Source organism: Hypanus sabinus, chromosome 23, assembly GCF_030144855.1.
Source record: "Hypanus sabinus isolate sHypSab1 chromosome 23, sHypSab1.hap1, whole genome shotgun sequence".
Taxonomy (NCBI): domain Eukaryota; kingdom Metazoa; phylum Chordata; class Chondrichthyes; order Myliobatiformes; family Dasyatidae; genus Hypanus; species Hypanus sabinus.
The window spans coordinates 58,809,813-58,828,229 of record NC_082728.1 but is presented as its reverse complement, the minus strand read 5'-3'; the positions used below and the strand labels follow the sequence as shown (position 1 = coordinate 58,828,229).

General features: G+C 45.0%; 1 protein-coding gene across 2 annotated transcripts in view; it reads right to left on the bottom strand.

The window, feature by feature from the left end:
• Positions 1-1,322: 1,322 nt before the first annotated feature.
• The window catches only part of sap30bp (SAP30 binding protein), a 118,262-nt gene continuing 101,167 nt past the window's right edge, over positions 1,323-18,417 (bottom strand). Inside the window, exons 6-11 of one of the 2 annotated variants that reach the window (XM_059948933.1) lie at positions 18,041-18,132; positions 17,672-17,732; positions 15,455-15,506; positions 15,272-15,330; positions 3,176-3,260; positions 1,323-2,069 (exon numbers count right to left, since the gene is read on the bottom strand). In XM_059948933.1, the coding sequence (XP_059804916.1) occupies positions 1,885-2,069; positions 3,176-3,260; positions 15,272-15,330; positions 15,455-15,506; positions 17,672-17,732; positions 18,041-18,132 (534 nt within the window). In that variant the 3' untranslated portion in view covers positions 1,323-1,884. The remainder of the gene's footprint in view (positions 2,070-3,175; positions 3,261-15,271; positions 15,331-15,454; positions 15,507-17,671; positions 17,733-18,040; positions 18,133-18,417) is intronic. The other variant, XM_059948934.1, reaches the window with a different exon arrangement.

The window sequence follows — 18,417 nt, the reverse complement described above, 5'->3', positions numbered from 1 at the left end:
TCTAAGCAACCCTCACATGTGGCCTCCCGTGGTGCCACTGGCCACCAGGGTTCTCAGGAGACAATGGTGTCTGATTCCTGTAGGGAGGTTACATTGTAAACAGACTTGTTCCTATTTGAATTTAATAAAATTGATGGGAACTTGTATGTACTCAACAGGCAGTCCATAACTTGGGTGATGTAACCCAAGGAGGGTCTGTATTGTAGGGACTTCTAAGATTTTGTAGTTCAATATTATAAGCAAATCTCAGTGAGTGAGCCTCCACAGAGAGAGATTAGCACTTAATGATTCATTCAAGCTAGAATGAAAGAATTCCTCAAGGGAAAAATAACATTGAATGACAGCATAAGCAGCTTGAGAAATGTCAGGCGGAAAGTGTGGTTGGCCTAAGAAGAGTGAGGTGGCTTTGGACCTACATTGTGTTGGAGAATTCCCTACTTCATTTTAGGCTTGTTATTGATTATCAGAATCAGGTTTATTATCACTGGCATGCGACGAGAAATTTGTTAACTTAGCAGCAGTAGTTCAATGCAATACATAATCTAGCAGAGAGAAAAAAATATAAAATAAAACATAACAAATAAACAAGTAAATCAATTACATATATTGAATAGATTAAAAATGTGCAAAAACAGAAATACTGTATATTAAAAAAAAGTGAGGTAGTGTCTAAAACTTCAAGGTCCATTCAGGAATTGGATGGCAGAGGGCGAAGAAGCTGTTCCTGAATCGCTGACTGTGTGCCTTCAGGCTTCTGTACCTCCTACCTGATGGTAACAGTGAGAAAAGGGCATGCCCTGGGTGCTGGAGATCCTTAATAATGGATGCTGCCTTTCTGAGACACCGCTTCCTAAAGATGTCCTGGGTACTTTGTAGTCTAGTGCCCAAGATGGAGCTGACTAGATTTACAACCTTCTGCAGCTTCTTTTGGTCCTGTGCAGTAGCCCCTCCATACCAGAGAGTGATGCAGCCTGTCAGAATGCTCTCCACGGTACAACTATAAAAGTTTTTGAATGTATTTTTTGACATGCCAAATTGCTTCAAACTCCTAATAAATGATTGCTAAGACTTGCTAACACTTCCATTATTGGTGCAGCTTGCGACGACCAGGACTGGAGAACATGACTTCTCCCATTGAGAAAATATGAAGACCAAGCCTCACAGAGAGATGGTTCAAAGCCCATCCTGCTCTGTGTTAAGTTGCCACAATAACTGGATCAAGTTTGGATGGGTACCAAAGGACACTTCAGGAAAGACAGTCTGCAAAAAAAATTCATACATACTGCCCTGTTTGTTTATAGATTTTGTGAAGGAAACTAGGATCAGTTAAACTTAAGAATGTAAAAAGTTTTTATTTGTTTACACACTGGCAGCTGTTTACAGCACTTCATAATCTCATGGACTATTGTGAGCATGTTTTCCTAGGTAACGCACAACACAGAAGCAACAGACTGTGGTGAGGAAGAAGAAAATCTCAGTCAATATCCATATATGTCTGAGCAGTTTCTTCATCTCTGTTCTATGGTCTTGCAGTGTCTCACCTTCACTACCTCTGTCCCTATCCACCTGGCCTTACACATCCTTAAACCATTCACCCCAGCCCACTTCCCCCTTTATCCAGGTTATAGGTTGTACTTCTCACTATGCAAATTACTCAGACTCTTCAGTGCTCATCCAGGACACTTCCAGCTGAGAGATTACAGTACAGTGATATCTGGCTGGGGCAATGAAGGGGTCCCCTGAGGGGTTGTAACATATTTGCACATAGTAAGGAGGTGGTTGTTACAAATAGGAAGAAAAGTTCTCAGATCCAAGGCTGGCTCTGAAGAGCTTGAGATTGCTAGCTTTGCAGTGCTTCCCTGAGATAGCACTCCCAATCAGAACTCATTGCTTGGCTTTCTTCACGATGGTCCCCACTGCAGAAATGACGGTGGTTTTCGCCCCAGTGGCGCTGGTAGTCACTGTGACGACGCCTGGCAGAGTGGCAGTAGTAGTAATGATTGTTGGCTGGGCGATTGTTGTCACAGGCACTGCTGAGTCCCATTTACTTTTCCGTTTCTGAGAATCTGCTGAGAGGAAGGAAAGCCAGGTATGAAGCAAGAAACACTTGAAACGCCAGTACAGGAACACAGGCTGACAGGGCAAAATCCCCACCCGAATGAGGTGCCCCATGTACCGCCCTTGTTGTGTCCCTTCCTCCACACATTCCCTTCACCGCAGTGTCCCTTCCTCCACACATTCCCTTCACCGCAGTGTCCCTTCCTCCATGTTCCCTTCACCGCAGTGTTCCTTCCTCCACACGTTCCCTTCACCGCAGTGTCCCTTCCTCCACACGTTCCCTTCACCGCAGTGTCCCTTCCTCCATGTTCCCTTCACCGCAGTGTCCCTTCCTCCATGTTCCCTTCACTGCAGTGTTCCTTCCTCCACACGTTCCCTTCACCGCAGTGTCCCTTCCTCCACACGTTCCCTTCACCGCAGTGTCCCTTCCTCCACACGTTCCCTTCACCGCAGTGTCCCTTCCTCCACACGTTCCCTTCACCGCAGTGTCCCTTCCTCCACACATTCCCTTCACCGCAGTGTCCCTTCCTCCATGTTCCCTTCACCGCAGTGTCCCTTCCTCCACACGTTCCCTTCACCGCAGAGTCCCTTCCTCCATGTTCCCTTCACCGCAGTGTCCCTTCCTCCACACATTCCCTTCACCGCAGTGTCCCTTCCTCCACACGTTCCCTTCACCGCAGTGTCCCTTCCTCCATGTTCCCTTCACCACAGTGTCCCTTCCTCCACACGTTCCCTTCACCGCAGTGTCCCTTCCTCCACACATTCCCTTCACCGCAGTGTCCCTTCCTCCACACGTTCCCTTCACCGCAGTGTCCCTTCCTCCATGTTCCCTTCACCACAGTGTCCCTTCCTCCACACGTTCCCTTCACCGCAGTGTCCCTTCCTCCACACATTCCCTTCACCGCAGTCCCTTCCTCCACACGTTCCCTTCACCGCAGTGTCCCTTCCTCCACACGTTCCCTTCACCGCAGTGTCCCTTCCTCCATGTTCCCTTCACCGCAGTGTCCCTTCCTGCATGTTCCCTTCACCATACTGTGCACCTCTGTCCTATGCATCTTATGCCTTCTAGCCTCTATGCAGTGTGTTGTCAGTGGTGCGTTCCCATGCGACACATTACCTGCTATTGTTGTGCTTGTTGTGGTCGTAGTAGCTGTGCTAGAACTGGTATTGGTCCCTGTTTTTGTTCTAGTTACAAATTCAATCTACAAAAAGAAAAACTGAAATTGAAATCAAATAAAACAAAAGCTCATTCACCCAAAGCACATTGTTGAACTCCGTCATGTACCCAGTCCTTATACCGAGAATAAATCCATATTCCTCTAAAATTTGGTATTGATTCGTTTCCCCAGTTTTGTTCGTGGACAGGCAGGGTTGTTTAGATTCGTTCACTCAGTTCTTGCTGTCAGCCCTCCATCCACAGAAGGAGTCAAGCTTTGCGTACATAGATGAATATGTGTGTGTCTGGTACATTCAAAGCCCATCCATTCCCATCATGTCCAACCTCCCCTCTGTAACATTATCATGCCCATTATTTTGTTGCTTCTATCCATGATCCACATCCTTGGTCTTGCTGTCACAATAGCTGGTGGGCAAATTTCCTGTACAATGGCAACTTGTTAAGTGTTCAATGTGCACTCACAGAGAAATGTCCGTGACTGAAATCTGTGCTAAAGAGGGGCACTATAGTTAGACAGGTGTCTTACTGTTATGCTGCTGCACAAGTTACCTAGCTCCAACGCAACCCCTCCACCTCTTCCTCCATTTGTGTCCCACAGGATCAAATCATCCCATGGCTCGATGCAGAGCTGGCACTGCAGGCTAAGCAAGTGGTGAAGTTAGCAGAGTGAGCGTGGACTGTTGCTGGAGTCTGGGAACACCTGGTTCACATATTCATGCACACCCAGATCCTATGGTCTCTCACCTCTTATCAGATGTGACACAAGTTTTTCTGTGGCAGTGTTCTCTGGGGATGTAGTTTATTCAGTTCGAAAGCTGTTTCCATTGTGCTGATTGTTTTTTTTTAAAACTTTTTGCATTGTTTGATGTGTGGGGGCGATGGAGCCCACCTGCAGTTCCGAGCACCTTACGAATATAAGAGACGGCTTGTGCAAAGGGTTCGCCCTTTTTCTTCCCTGCCACCCATGGGACCCAACTTCAGATTGAACTGATGACCATCCTGAAGGACCACTGAGAAAGAGCGTTTCAGACGTGGACGGCACCCTCGCGGTCTGTTTAGTTACGTATCTGTTCATAGCACGCTTACTTCTTGGGTTTTATAAATCGGGGAGGTTTAGCAGAGCATCTGTTCACTTGAAGGGTAACTGAATGTATGGTGTAGTGGTTTGGGGTAAATTAAGACGAATACTTAGAAACATAGAAAATAGGTGCAGGAGTAGGCCATTCGGCCCTTCGAGCCTGCACCGCCATTCTGTATGATCATGGCTGATCATCCAACTCAGAACCCTGTACCTGCTTTCTCTCCATACCCCCTGATCCCTTCAGCCACAAGGGCCATATCTAACTTCCTCTTAAATAAAGCCAATGAACTGGCCTCAACTGTTTCCTGTGGCAGAGAATTCCACAGATTCACCACTCACTCTGTGTAGAAGTTTTTCCTCATCTCGGTCCTAAAAGGCTTCCCCATTATCCTTAAACTGTGACCCCTCGTTCTGGACTTCCCCAACATTGGAAACAATCTTCCTGCATCTAGCCTGTCCAATCCCTTTAGAATTTTATATGTTTCAATAAGATCCCCCCTCAATCTTCTAAATTCCAGTGAGTGTAAGCCTAGTCGATCCAGTCTTTCTTCATATGAAAGTCCTGCCATCCCAGGAATCAATCTGGTGAACCTTCTCTGCACTCCCTCTATGGCAAGAATGTCTTTCCTCAGGTTAGGGGACCAAAACTACACACAATATTCTAGGTGCAGTCTCACCAAGGTCTTGTACAACTGCAGTAGAACCTCCCTGCTCCTGTACTCAAATCCTTTTGCTATGAATGCCAACATACCATCTGCCTTTTTCACCACCTGCTGTACCTGCATGCCCACCTTCAATGACTGGTGTACAATAATACCCAGGTCTCATTGCATCTCCCCTTTTCCTAATCGGCCACCGTTCAGATAATAATCTGTTTCCGTGTTCTTGCAACCAAAGTGGATAACCTCACATTTATCCACATTAAATTGCATCAGCCATGAATTTGCCCACTCACCTAACTTATCCAAGTCACCCTGCATCCTCTTAGCATCCTCCTCACAGCTAACACCGCCGCCCAGCTTCCTGTCATCCGCAAACTTGGAGATACTGCATTTAATTCCCTCATCTAAATCATTAATATATATTGTAAACAACTGGGGTCCCAGCAGTGAGCCTTGCGATACCCCACTAGTCACTGCCTGTCATTCTGAAAAGGTCCCGTTTATTCCCACTCTTTGCTTCCTGTCTGCCAACCAATTCTCTATCCACATCAATACCATACCCCCAATACCGTGTGCTTTTGTCAAAAGCCTTTTGAAAATCTAAATATACCACATCTACTGGCTCTCCCCTATCCACTCTACTAGTTACATCTTCAAAAAATTCTATAAGATTGGTCAGACATGATTTTCCTTTCACAAATCCATGCTGACTTTGTCCGATGATTTCACCTCTTTCCAAATGTGCTGTTATCACATCTTTGATAACCGACTCTAGCATTTACCCCACCACCGATGTCAGACTAACTGGTCTATAATTCCCCGGTTTCTCTCTCCCTCCTTTTTTAAAAAGTGGGGTTACATTAGCCACCCTCCAATCCGCAGGAACTAATCCAGAATCTAAGGAGTTTTGAAAAATTATCACTAATGCATCTACTATTTCTTGGGCTACTTCCTTAAGCACTCTGGGATGCAGACCATCTGTCCCTGGGGATTTATCTGCTTTTAATCCCTTCAATTTACCTAACACCACTTCCCTACTAACATGTATTTCCCTCAGTTCCTCCATCTCACAAGACCCTCGGTCCCTTACTATTTCCAGATTATTTATGTCCTCCTTAGTGAAGACAGAACCAAAGTAGTTATTCAATTGGCCTGCCATGTCTTTGTTCCCTATGATCAATTCACCTGTTTCTGACTGTAAAGGACCTACATTTGTCTTGACCAATCTTTTTCTTTTCACGTATCTATAAAAGCTTTCACAGTCAGTTTTTATGTTCCCTGCCAGCTTTCTCTCATAACCTTTGTTCCCTTTCCTAATTAAGCCCTTTGTCCTCCTCTGCTGGTCTCTGAATTTCTCCCAGTCCTCAGGTGTGCCACTTTTTTTTGCTAATTTATATGTTTCTTCTTTGGACTTGATACTATCCCTAATTTCCCTTGTCAGCCACGGGCGCACTACCTTCCCTGGTTTATTCTTTTGCCAAACTGGGATGAACAATTGTTGTAGTTCATCCATGCGATCTTTAGCTAGATGTTTTGCTAGATGCCCGTTCTAGTTTCTTTTTTTATTTCTTAAATAAATACCTACACATCCATTTTGAAATCTGTCTCCTGTTTGACTCATTGAATCCTTGAACCTGCTCTTCCACATTACATGCAGTGTTTGGGACAAAAGATGAGTACTTTTAGACAGATGAGTAAGAGAGAACACACCCCATGCTGAGTTCCTGGGTGCAGGATTTGGTGGCCTCGCTAACCTCATGTGGGGTTATGGACTGCCTGTACATTGGTCTAATCAGCTGGATTCCTCCGAGGTTGAAACTGGACACCACATCCTGTCAATACTAAACTCGTTAGGATTTCCCAGGAGAAAGGGGAGCTGAAAGGATGCTTTCTGGCAGTTTGCACCAACATAAGCAGATCACGGTTCGGCAGAGTTGCGTGAGTGCAATATTGCCAAAGAGGAAGCTGCTGTAATGGCATGGACCTGGGTCACAACACTAGGAGATAAGGGTAGAGAGATAGCCTGTCGGCTAATGAAAGTACACAATTGCAAGGCTAATTGGTACCAGACCCCAATAAGGTTCGAGCCATGATGAGGAGGAGTGATGATCTCAACACATGGTTAGGGAATGGGGATGTCTGGCTAGAAGAGGGGATAGAGTGGAGTTCTGGGATTCCCTCTGAAAATGATTGCCCTTCACCTCCTTCGCACCCAAGACCTTACAAGCCAGGCCGGCGACCACATGGTCCTATACTCGGCACGCGGCCTCTTCCACCTCAGAGGTGGAGGAGACTGGTCAGGAATGGGTAAGCAGTAGTACAGTGGGCCCCTCCATGACCACAGTGACCAGTGAGTTCTCCACTAAGGAACTGACAGAATAAGGAGATGGATACAGACAGATGACTGGGGAGTCTCTGGCCATGTGAAGATATGGGATGAGCTGGAGTGACCATATCTAATGCAGAGATGGGTATTTTAGGGGGCTTATTGTCTCAACATGCGATTAATTGCGCTGAGGCTAACTTAACACTATGGGAAGAATGGCGGCAGCAGATAGGATCAGATACCCTTTCCTCCTTGAATGGGATTTGAAGCCTCGGGTGGGATGAACACAGTAAAGGGAGGCACTAAGGCCCTCTGCAATTATACAATGTTAGTGATAACCCACCAGAGGATGTGGAGTTAAAATCTGCTATGATAGCACACTGGTTACAACAGAGGACATCCATTTAAAAGGAGTCGCACTATCTGTAATAGGGCCAACAGTTGGTTGTCCTGTAAGTGCAGCCATACTATTATTGCAGATGAAGTTGGATAGGCAGAGGGGGTGTGGGATTCCGTATGACCCATAAGGAAATGTTTATAGCACTGCTTAGAGTAGAGGTGCCAAAGGAAGGGATTGATAAGATTCCTATTCTTACCTTATATCAGATGTGGAGGGTACACTGCGAAGGGAAGTCAGGCAAGGGTAAAGCCAAGAGAGAGATATCATCTCTCATCTGATCCTGTGAAGCTCACCTGATCCTGTGCCAGTTTCTGCATCTCAAGGTCAAGATTCCCATATATTTTGTGCTGGAATCATTATAAAGGGCCGTGGCTGATGGTTAGGGTGCCCTTGTCCTGCTCCCACAGGGATGTGGTCAGGGCTCCTGGCAGAGGCCCTTTCCCCACCGGGCCTTGTAGCCATACCTATTACCATGCATTGGGGAAAGGGGAAAGTGCAGTGATGGCTGGCACTGATAGATACCAGTGTCAAGCATACAATCTTTCCGGATAATCCTGACATTTGGCATTTGTGGGGGGGGTGGGGGGATGGGGGAGTTCCCTTCCTCCTCCTGCCAGGGAGGTTACATGATGTGGTCCTCGGAGTAGGACTGACAGGACCCATGACTGTCTTGGTTGTGGCATCTCCTGAATGTATTCTGAGCTGAGGGGTAGATTGGTGCAGATAAGTAAGTGTCATTTTTCCTTTGGGGTAGCCCAGGTAAAGGTGCTGGTGGGATTGGCTAAGTGGGAGCCTTTCGTGATTGCGCTTCCCTCAAAAGTGGTCAACATCAAACAGTATCGGATAGAGGAAAGATTGGGGAGACTGTACGAGCCCTATTACGTGAGGGAGTCATTTGCCCTGCTCCGTCTCCTTATAACAGTCCGGAGTGGAAAGGAGACGGGACATGGCGCGTATTGGTCAATTATCGACAGTTGAACAAACATGCACCGCCCCTCACAAGTGCTGTGCTGGATGTGTTTACTGTCATTGAGGATATGGGGTTAGAGGGGGAAAGCATTGGTATGCATTAGTGGATCTGGCCAATGGCTTTTTCTCCATTTCCTGATCCAGAATTGCAGGACCAACTTGCCTTTGCATAGGAAGGTACACTTGTTGCTGCCTCCCCTAGGTTATGCTACAGCTTGATAGCCTGAGATGTACAGGAGACACAGTTAAACCCTAGTATCTCCGTGTCTCACTACGAGACATTGTGCTGCTACAGGGGCCCTCACAAGAAGTGAGCAGCAGGCATTGGATAGAAACATAGAAAACCTACAGCACAATACAGGCCCTTTTGCCCACAATGTTGTGCCGAACTTGTACTTACTTTAGAAATTACCCAGGGTTACCCATAGCCCTCTGTTTTTCTAAGCTCCATGTACCTATCCAAGAGTGTCTTAAAAGACCCTATTGCATCCACTTCCACCACCATTGCCAGCAGCCCTTTCCACACTCTCACCACTCTCTGTGATAAAAAAAACTTAACCCTGAAATCTCCTCTGTACCTATTTCCAAGCACCTTAAAACTATACCCTTTCGTGTTAGCCATTTCAGGCCTGGGAAAACCCTCTGACAGTCCACACGCTCAATGTCTCTCATCATTTTATACACCTCTATCAGGTCACCCCTCATCCTCTGTCACTTCAAGAAGAAAAGGTTCACTCAACCTATTCTCATAAAGCATGCTCCCCAATCCAGGCAACATCCTTGTAAATCTCTTCTTGCACCCTTTCTATGGTCTCCACATCCCTCCTGTAGTGAGACGATCAGAACTGAGCACAGTACTCCAAATGGAGTCTGGCCAAAGCAGCAACATTACCTCCTGGCTCCTAAACTCAATCCCATGATCGATGAAGGTCAACGCACCATATGCTTTCTTAACCACAGAGTCAATCTGCATAGCAATTTTAAGTGTCCTATGGACTTGGACCCCAAGGTCCCTCTGATCCTCCACACTGCCAAGAGTCTTACCATTAATACTATATTCTGCTATCATATTTGACCTACCAAGATGAACCACCTCACACTTATCTGGGTTGAACTCCATCTGCCAACTCTCAGCCCATTTTTGCATCCTATTGATGTCCCGCTGTAACCTCTGACAGCCCTCCACACTATCCATAACACCCCCAACCTTTATGTCGTCAGCAAACTTACTAACCCATCCCTCCAATTCCTCATCCAGGCCATTTATAAAAATCACATGGAGAAGGGGTCCCAGAACAGATCCCTGAGGCACACCACTGGTCACCAACCTCCATGCAGAATATGACCCATCTACAACCACTCTTTGCCTTCTGTGGGCAAGCCAATTCTGGATCCACAAAGCAATGTTTCCTTGGATCCCATGCCTCCTTACTTTCTCAATAAGCCTTGCATGGGGTACCTTGTCAAATGCCTTGCTGAAATCCATATACACCACATCTACCGCTCTACCTTCATCAATATTTTAAGTCACATCCTCAAAAAAATTCAACCAGGCTTGTAAGGCACGACCCGCCTTTGACAAAGCCATGCTGACTATTCCTAATCATATTATGCCTCTCCAAATGTTCATAAATCTTGCCTCTCAGGATCTTTTCCATCCACTTACCAACCACTGAAGTAAGACTCATGGTCTGTAATTTCCTGGGATATCTCTACTCCCTTTCTTGAATAAGGGAACAACATCTGCAACTCTCCCATCCTCCGGAACCTCTCCCATCCCCATTGATGATGCAAAGATCATTACCAGAGGCTCAGCAATCTCCTCCCTCACCTCCCATAGTAGACTGGGGTACATCTCATCTGGTCCCGGCGACTTACTGTGGACATACATGGTAAATGGTAGGGCATTGAGGAATGCAGTAGAACAGAGTGATCTAGGAATAATGGTGCATAGTTCCCTGATGGTGGAATCTCATGTGGATAAGGTGGTGAAGAAAGCTTTTGGTATGCTGGCCTTTATGAATCAGAGCATTGAGTATAGGAGTTAGGATGTAATGTTAAAATTGTACGAGGCATTGGTGAGGCCAAATTTGGAATATTGTGTACAGTTCTGGTCACCGAATTATGGGAAAGATGTCAACAAAATAGAGAGAGTACAGAGGAAATTTACTAGAATGTTACCTGGGTTTCAGCACCTAAGTTACAGAGAAAGGCTGAACAAGTCAGGTCTTTATTCTTTGGAGCGTAAAAGGTTGAGGGAGGACTTGATAGAGGTATTTAAAATTATGAGGGGGATAGATAGAGTTGACGTTGATGGGCTTTTTCCATTGAGAATAGGGGAGATTCAAACAGGAGGACATGAGTTGAGAGTTATGGGGCAAAAGTTTAGGGATAACACCAGAGGGAATTTCTTTACTCAGAGAGTGGTAGCTGTGTGGAACGAGCTTCCAGTAGAAGTGGTAGAGGCAGGTTCGATATTGTCATTTAAAGTTAAATTGGATAGGTATATGGTATAGGTATCACTACAGGAATCGAAGGTTATGGGCTGAGTGGGACTAGGTGAGAGTAAGTGGTCAGCACGGACTAGAAGGGCTGAGATGGCCTGTTTCCGTGCTGTAATTGTTATGTTATCCAACGTGATGCTTTCCAAAAGCTCCAGCACATCCTCTTTCTTAATATCTATATGCTCAAGCTTTTCAGTCTGCTGTAAGTCATCATTACAATTGCTGAGACCCTTTTCTGTAGTGAATACTCAGGCAAAGTATTCATTAAGTACCTCTGCTTTCTCCTCTAGTTCCATACACACATTTCCACTATCACACTTGATTGGTCTTATTCTCTCATGTCTTATCCTCTTGCTCTTCACATACTTGTAGAATGTCTTGGGGTTTTCCTTAATCCTGCCTACCCAGACCTTCTCATGACCCCCTCTAGCTCTCCTAATTTCATTCTTAAGCTCCTTCCTGCTAGCCTTATAATTTTCTAGATCTCTATCATTAACTAAGTTTTTGAACCTTTTGTAAGCTCTTCTTTTCTTCATGAGGCTGTCTACAAGAAGGGTCAGAGCCGTCTCCACTTCCTGAGGAGACTGAGATCCTTTAACATCTGCCGGACGATGCTGAGGATGTTCTACGAGTCTGTGGTGGCCAGTGCTATCATGTCTGCTGTTGTGTGCTGGGGCAGCAGATACCAACAGAATTAACAAACTCATTTGTAAGGTCAGTGATGTTGTGGGGGTGGAACTAGACTCTCTGATGGTGGTGTCTGAAAAGAGGATGCTGTCCAAGTTGCATGCAATCTTGGATAATGACTCCCATCCGCTCCTTAATGTACTGGTTAGGCACAGGAGTACATTCAGCCAGAGACTCATTCCACTGAGATGCAACACTGAGCATCATAGGAAGTCATTCCTGCCTGTGGCCATCAAACTTTACAACTCCTCCCTTAGAGTGTCAGACACCCTGAGCCAATAGGCTGGCCCTGGATTTATTTCCACTTAGCATGATTAACTTATTATTATTTAATTATTTATGGTTTTATATTGCTATATTTCTACAGTATTCTTGGTTGGCACGGCTGTAACAAAACCCAGTTTCCCTTGGGATCAATAAAGTATGTCTGTCTGTAGATTTTCAATAGCCTTTGTACACCACATTTCCTGTACCCTACCATCCTTTCTCTGTCTCACTGAAACGTATCTATGCAGAACGCCACACAAATATCCCCTGAACATCGGCCACATTTCTACCGTACATTTCCCTGAGAACATCTGTTCCTAATTTATGCTCCCAAGTTCCTGTCTGATAGCCTATTTCCCCTTACTCCAATTAAACACTTTCCTAACTTGTCTGTCCCTATCCCTCTCCAATGCTATGGTAAATGAGATAGGATTGTGATCACTATCTCCAAAATGCTCTCCCAACTGAGAGATCTGACACCTGACCAGGTTCATTTCCCAATACCGGATCAAGTACAGCCTCCCCTCTTGTAGGCTTATCTACATATTGTGTCAAGACACCTTCCTAAATGACTTAATTACCTCCCTGGGGAATCAAGGGTGGTCCATCAACCTCAATAAGATACAGGGCCCCAGTCAGAACAGTGGGAGATACCTGAAAAGGCTAAGTGTATGATTCTGAATACTGCCATCCCCACTCCTAAGAAGGAGACGCAGCATTTGATCAGACTCCTGGGATATTGCCACCAATACACACCCCATTTGACCATGATATGGTTTCCAGATTGGTCCGGAGGTTGCCAAACAGTCTGTGGAACAGGCTCTCCCATTAGCGCATCATCTGAGCTGCAGGTTTCCGCTACTCCTCAGGTCGCTGAATGGAGCCTCTGACAGGTTTTGAAGGGACGTCGTGTCTTTGGACTAAGATTCTCTCTGAGGCTGTAACCTGATACACTCCCTTGGAGAGGCAGATATTAGCCTGTTATTTGGCTCTGTAGGCCACTGAACATCAGGCAGCCTTTGAGTCAGTTGTACTATGACTGCATCTCCCCATCATGCAGTGGGTAAAATCCAACAAGGTGACTCACAAAGGGGGCCACGCCCAACAGTCCTCGATCGTTAAATGGTATGTCACAGACAGGGCCGAGTTAGGTCCTGATGGGGCGAGCCGGCTCCACCAGCAGGTTATGCCTTTGCCCGATAGTCACCACTGCACTCTCGATGACATCCCTACAATCTACCCCTTGCTCTACAATATAGTGGGGCTAATGCTAGAAAACCCCTGAAGAAAAACTACGTCTGGTTCACAGACAGCTAAAGCTTTTGGCGGAGTGGTAAGCAGTGGTAGAAGGCTATGGCTCTCCACCTATAATGGGCAAAGTTGTGATAGAAGGGGGGTGGGTGGGAGGATCCAGTCAATTGGCTGAGTTGGTGGCTGTAACTCTGCCCCTCTGAGAGGCAACTGGTCCTACTGTTTCCTGGGCAACCTAATGGCATAGTGGTATGGATGCCTCAGTGGAACAGGAAAAATGGGGGGTGCATGGGTGACCATTTTGGAGGCACCCTTATTGGGAATATATCTGGAGGGAAGCATGGCGGCAGTGGTAATGATGCTGACCTGTGGTGGGCAGTCCTACAACACGTTGCTGCAAAACGCAAACAAGACTAACGTGCTGGACTGATGGATTTGTGTGCGAACATCAAAACATGTCGCGGATAGGATACCATTAATACCAATCCCTTTGGATGACAAGGAAAAAGACCATTGGGGGAAATTATCCAGCTTCTCAGGTTTTGTCATTCTGTTTTGGGGGAAGCCAGGAGAGAGTGGTCTATTATATGGCTGAGTTTTAAAGAACTTGAGCCTTAATGGTGCCACAAAGGTGGGTACCCCTTGGATGCTAAATGCCACTTACTGGATATGTGGCTGTCAGACCTACCTGTGGCCTCCCATGCGGTGGGACAGTTGTTGCTATCCAAGGTATGTTGTGCTGTTAATACACCACCTCCGTGCTCTAGATGAGCACCCTGTCTATGTTGGTTGGCATAGTAAGAGGACCCTCACAGAGGCAGAACAGTTTTGGATGATAGCCTTTCCCACGTGAGGTACTGCTAGGCTATCCCGGGGGATTATACGCATTGCCTGTTTGATGGAAACATTGGCTAACGAGACAGCCATAGCTCTCAAGAGATACAGAGGAAGTGTTAACTGGGGTTTCGGCTGAAGTACTAACTATCCAAATGATCTTCTTGCAGAATCGGATAAATTTAGATTACCTGCTTGCAGAGAAAGGTGACACTTGTGCTGTTACTGGTCAATGCCTACATTCCTGATCTCAGAGAACATCACTCATTTGGCTGATCACATTAAACAATCAGTGAATAAAATTATCAATGTAAGGGATCAATTCCATAGCTATTACACTTCGGGCAGAAGTTGGTGGCCTTCTAGGGCGCTGGGAGGTTGGTGGACTACTATTATACACTGGGGTGCAACCAATGGACTTATAATACAGGGTATTATATTTTTGTCTTGTCCCTGTAGTTTAATGGGACATCTGCGGAATTAGCCTGAGGGCCGAATTGTCACAATATCATGACTTTCAAGGATTGAATGTCCTCCAGGGACGTAGCTTTTTCCTGTTTGAAAGCTGCTTCCATCATGCTGATTGGTTTGTTAAAAGTTTGTGGTGCTCTTTTCCTACTGTTTAGTTTGTGGGCACAATGGAACCCATCTGCTGTTCCGAGCACCCTGTGGGTGTAGAAGATGGCATGTGCAGAGGGTTCACCCTCTGTCTTTCCTGCCACCCATGGGCTCGACTTCAGGCTGAATTGGTGACCACTGAGAAAGACCACTGCAGACACAGACAGCACCCCCATGGTTTGTTCAATTAAGTATTTTTTTGTAGCATGCTTACTTCTTGGGTTTTATAAATCAGGGAGGTTTAGCAGGGTATCTGTTCACTTAGTGGGTAACTGAATGTATAGTGTAGTGATTTTGGGTAGCTTAGACGCTGATTAATAAAAATAATAAATCTCAGGTGTCATTGATGCACAGTGTTGCAGCAGAGGGGGAAGTTGCATTCCTTTTATCCTGTATGAGCAGTTTCAATGATGCTGTGGTGGCTGCATTTCACTCACCTTTGTCCGCTCCTTCTTGGCTTTCTCTATCTTGTCCATTTCTATTTTCTGTGCTTTCGCTGTCAGGGGAGAATGAAATGGGCCATGAAAGCAGACCAGAATATGGCTTCATTAACATTGTGAGCAATCAATGTAGGTGCATATAGATAGGTTTGGTTCCCACAAACTCCAATAAAACATTACCTAGGGCTTCATAGTATGAGTCTTCTGACCAGCCGTGAGGGTCAAACATGTCCTGTGGAGAAATAACACATCGAATTATCCGGAGTAACACACCTCCCTGCTTCCACTCACAATGCTCTAACACTACATTTGATGCAGCATAGACATTGTATCCTTGGCATATTCACCAATATTATTGCAGGTTTAGGGAAAGTAATGAGGTCAGCAGCTCTGACTTAGTACTTTGTATAATGCAAAGTGTTTTGGACTATCCCAGCCTGGAAAGGGGTCACATAAACCTAAGCCTTTCTTCTCCCCTCCCCACCTCCTCTCTGACCTTAAGCTCTATAGGATAGACAAAGAGTTGTGAGCGTTTGGGGGAACACCTGTAATTCTCCAATGCCAATCTAAAACCATTTTAATTTATCATCAATCCTCATTTTGTTCAAATCTCCCAACTTCTGGCTACTAAATGAGAAAAATTTCTTCCAATCTCTAATTTTGAGGACCTGGAACTAATTTTGTTCTCTCAATCTCTGATTAAGTGAACATTAGCAATCATCTGTGCTCTTCTTGTCTGTTCATTCTATTGTTTTGAGTGCTCTATTAAGTCCTGAATCTCAAAGCCTCAGCTCATAACATGGAACTATTATCTTTGAGTTACTTCCAGCAAATCTGCTTTGTACTTACCAAGGGTCATGAAAGTGACCTGACAGTGAGCTCAGATCTGCACACCATTTTCTAGATGCAGCCTTACAATCAACTTTCATCATCGTTTATTTGCAGAAGCCAAGATGTCTCGGATCAAATGCTATAAAACTCTTTTGTTGTATCAGTGACAGTATACCAAGAATGTTCATGAAGAGTAGAGGGAAAAAGGTGGAATATTTGAACAAAATTTCCCTTAACATGCCAAAAGAATGCTGAAGTACATTCTGGATTGTACCTTTATAAACTTGACTAATCTGTGCTGAGTATTTTGATCTGTATTACACTGGTGGTGGTGGGGTGTAGGGGGCTCTGGATAGAGGTTGCCCCTTTGATGTCTGGGGGCTGCACTGGTCCTCATCCATTTCCCAAATCTCTCACGTCTGCCTCCAGGTGGTACATCCTGATAGTGACTCCAGCTGCCAAGCTAAATAATGTGAGGGGGTGGTGTTAACTCGGCACCACTGGGCAAGGGACCTCGTCAATGAAGTCATTGGCCAGGGCGGATAGTCCCCCGAAGAGCAACAACGACCACATGTTTGAGATCAGCGTAAGCCACAGAGTTGGAGGACATTGGCTGTAAGGGGGATGGGTGCTGCCAAGCCTTGCTAGCCCAAGACATGTGAAAGTGCCCCTATGACCCATAAAAAGGGTTGCAGGATCCGAAATGAACCTAACATAGGTGGTGGTAGAAGTAATTTCAGGCAATGAATCAGTAACATTGTATTAGAACATTGCAAGAAGACCAGAAAGGGCAGAGGTCCATTCTTCACGAATATGGGTTATATCTTGCTCACACCAGCACCGTTTTCTATGCTGCCTAAAGAAGTTCAAAACAAATTGTTCTTAATGAGAGCAATTTTGGTTTCGCATCCAATATCCAAACATCAAGAACCTGTTCTAGGACTGTGCAAAAAAGGATTTCACTATTTTACAGTTCTTGATGCTTGAAAAATCAGATGCCAAACTGGATCATTTCTCAATTGGTTAACATACATAAGGAAATTGGCTCTAAGAATTGATTGTAATAAGCAGTAAAGGAATGTGGTGACAGCCTTAACTATTGGCCATGTGCAAAAGCAATGCATCTTTATAGAGTCTTTTTTCACAACTTGCTTTTAGTTTCCCTCAGGGCTTTGAATACAGCAATAGAGTAAGATAGTGAGAAGCCAGGTGAAGTACACTGTATTTCAAACTTAGATTTGTATAAATTGATCAAACTCCATATTGCAGCATTGACAAGTATCTCATGCCCAAGGCTTCACTAATTAGGTTTGTGTTCTTTCTTTTTGAGCAACTGAGGACTGGGTAATATTTCACCACCCAGAGTTGTTCCTTCCCCCTACAATCCTGAAATTTTTCAAATCCACTTTCCGTGTTATCTTATAATTACATTCCGATTCACCATGTATTGTTTTTTAACTTTACCCTGGCTTATATCATACTTCAAGGTCAATGCATTTCTCAATAAGAGAAAACTAGATACATTATAAATGATCAGTACTATGTGAATTTGAAATTGACAGTTACCTTTGGATAGTTGGTGCCCAGTTCATCAATGCCACAGAACTGGATCAGTTTTTCATAAATACTGAGGGACAGAGAGAAAATGGAACTATTAAATTCAAAGGATACAACATGTTGAAAGCTGCATTCACTGACAATCCAATATATCTACTAGACTTGAGCATCTATTTTTTCTAGAGCATCCCTCTCTAACTGGAACCAATACAGCCACGTTCTTACCTAAAGTGGATACCTGTCCTAAATTACTACCAAAGAGCAACCAGTTTTTCATAAGCCCCAGCAGGATCACAGAATCTTCTGTTAAACAGCAACCTGACCTCAGAACCTTCCATTTCCTACCGTTCACAAGCCGCTAGTACAAAACACACAAACCTGGGGTTGCGGAATTCTTTTTTTCTCTGAATGATATTGTTCATATCAAGCCCCTCATTTAGCTTCCTGTCATACAGCTTCTGAATCTTCTCCTGCGGAGACAGAATGTAACAGCTCATGTTAAATAATGCTCAATAAGAATTGAAGGGCTAAGTGTATACAAGTATACCAGGACGAACTCAAATCTACCTTGGTTCAGAAATTGCTCAGTTTCAAAATGAGTTTCTAAGATTGCTCATTGCACAGTCAGACTGGTGGCTTTACCTACAGAGGTCACGGAACCGTGATTCCGGTTGGTTTTCCAATTTCCTAAGCCAAGACCTCTGTAGCCAACTGTACCACTAGTACTGCTGGTCCCATGCATATCAACCAAACAT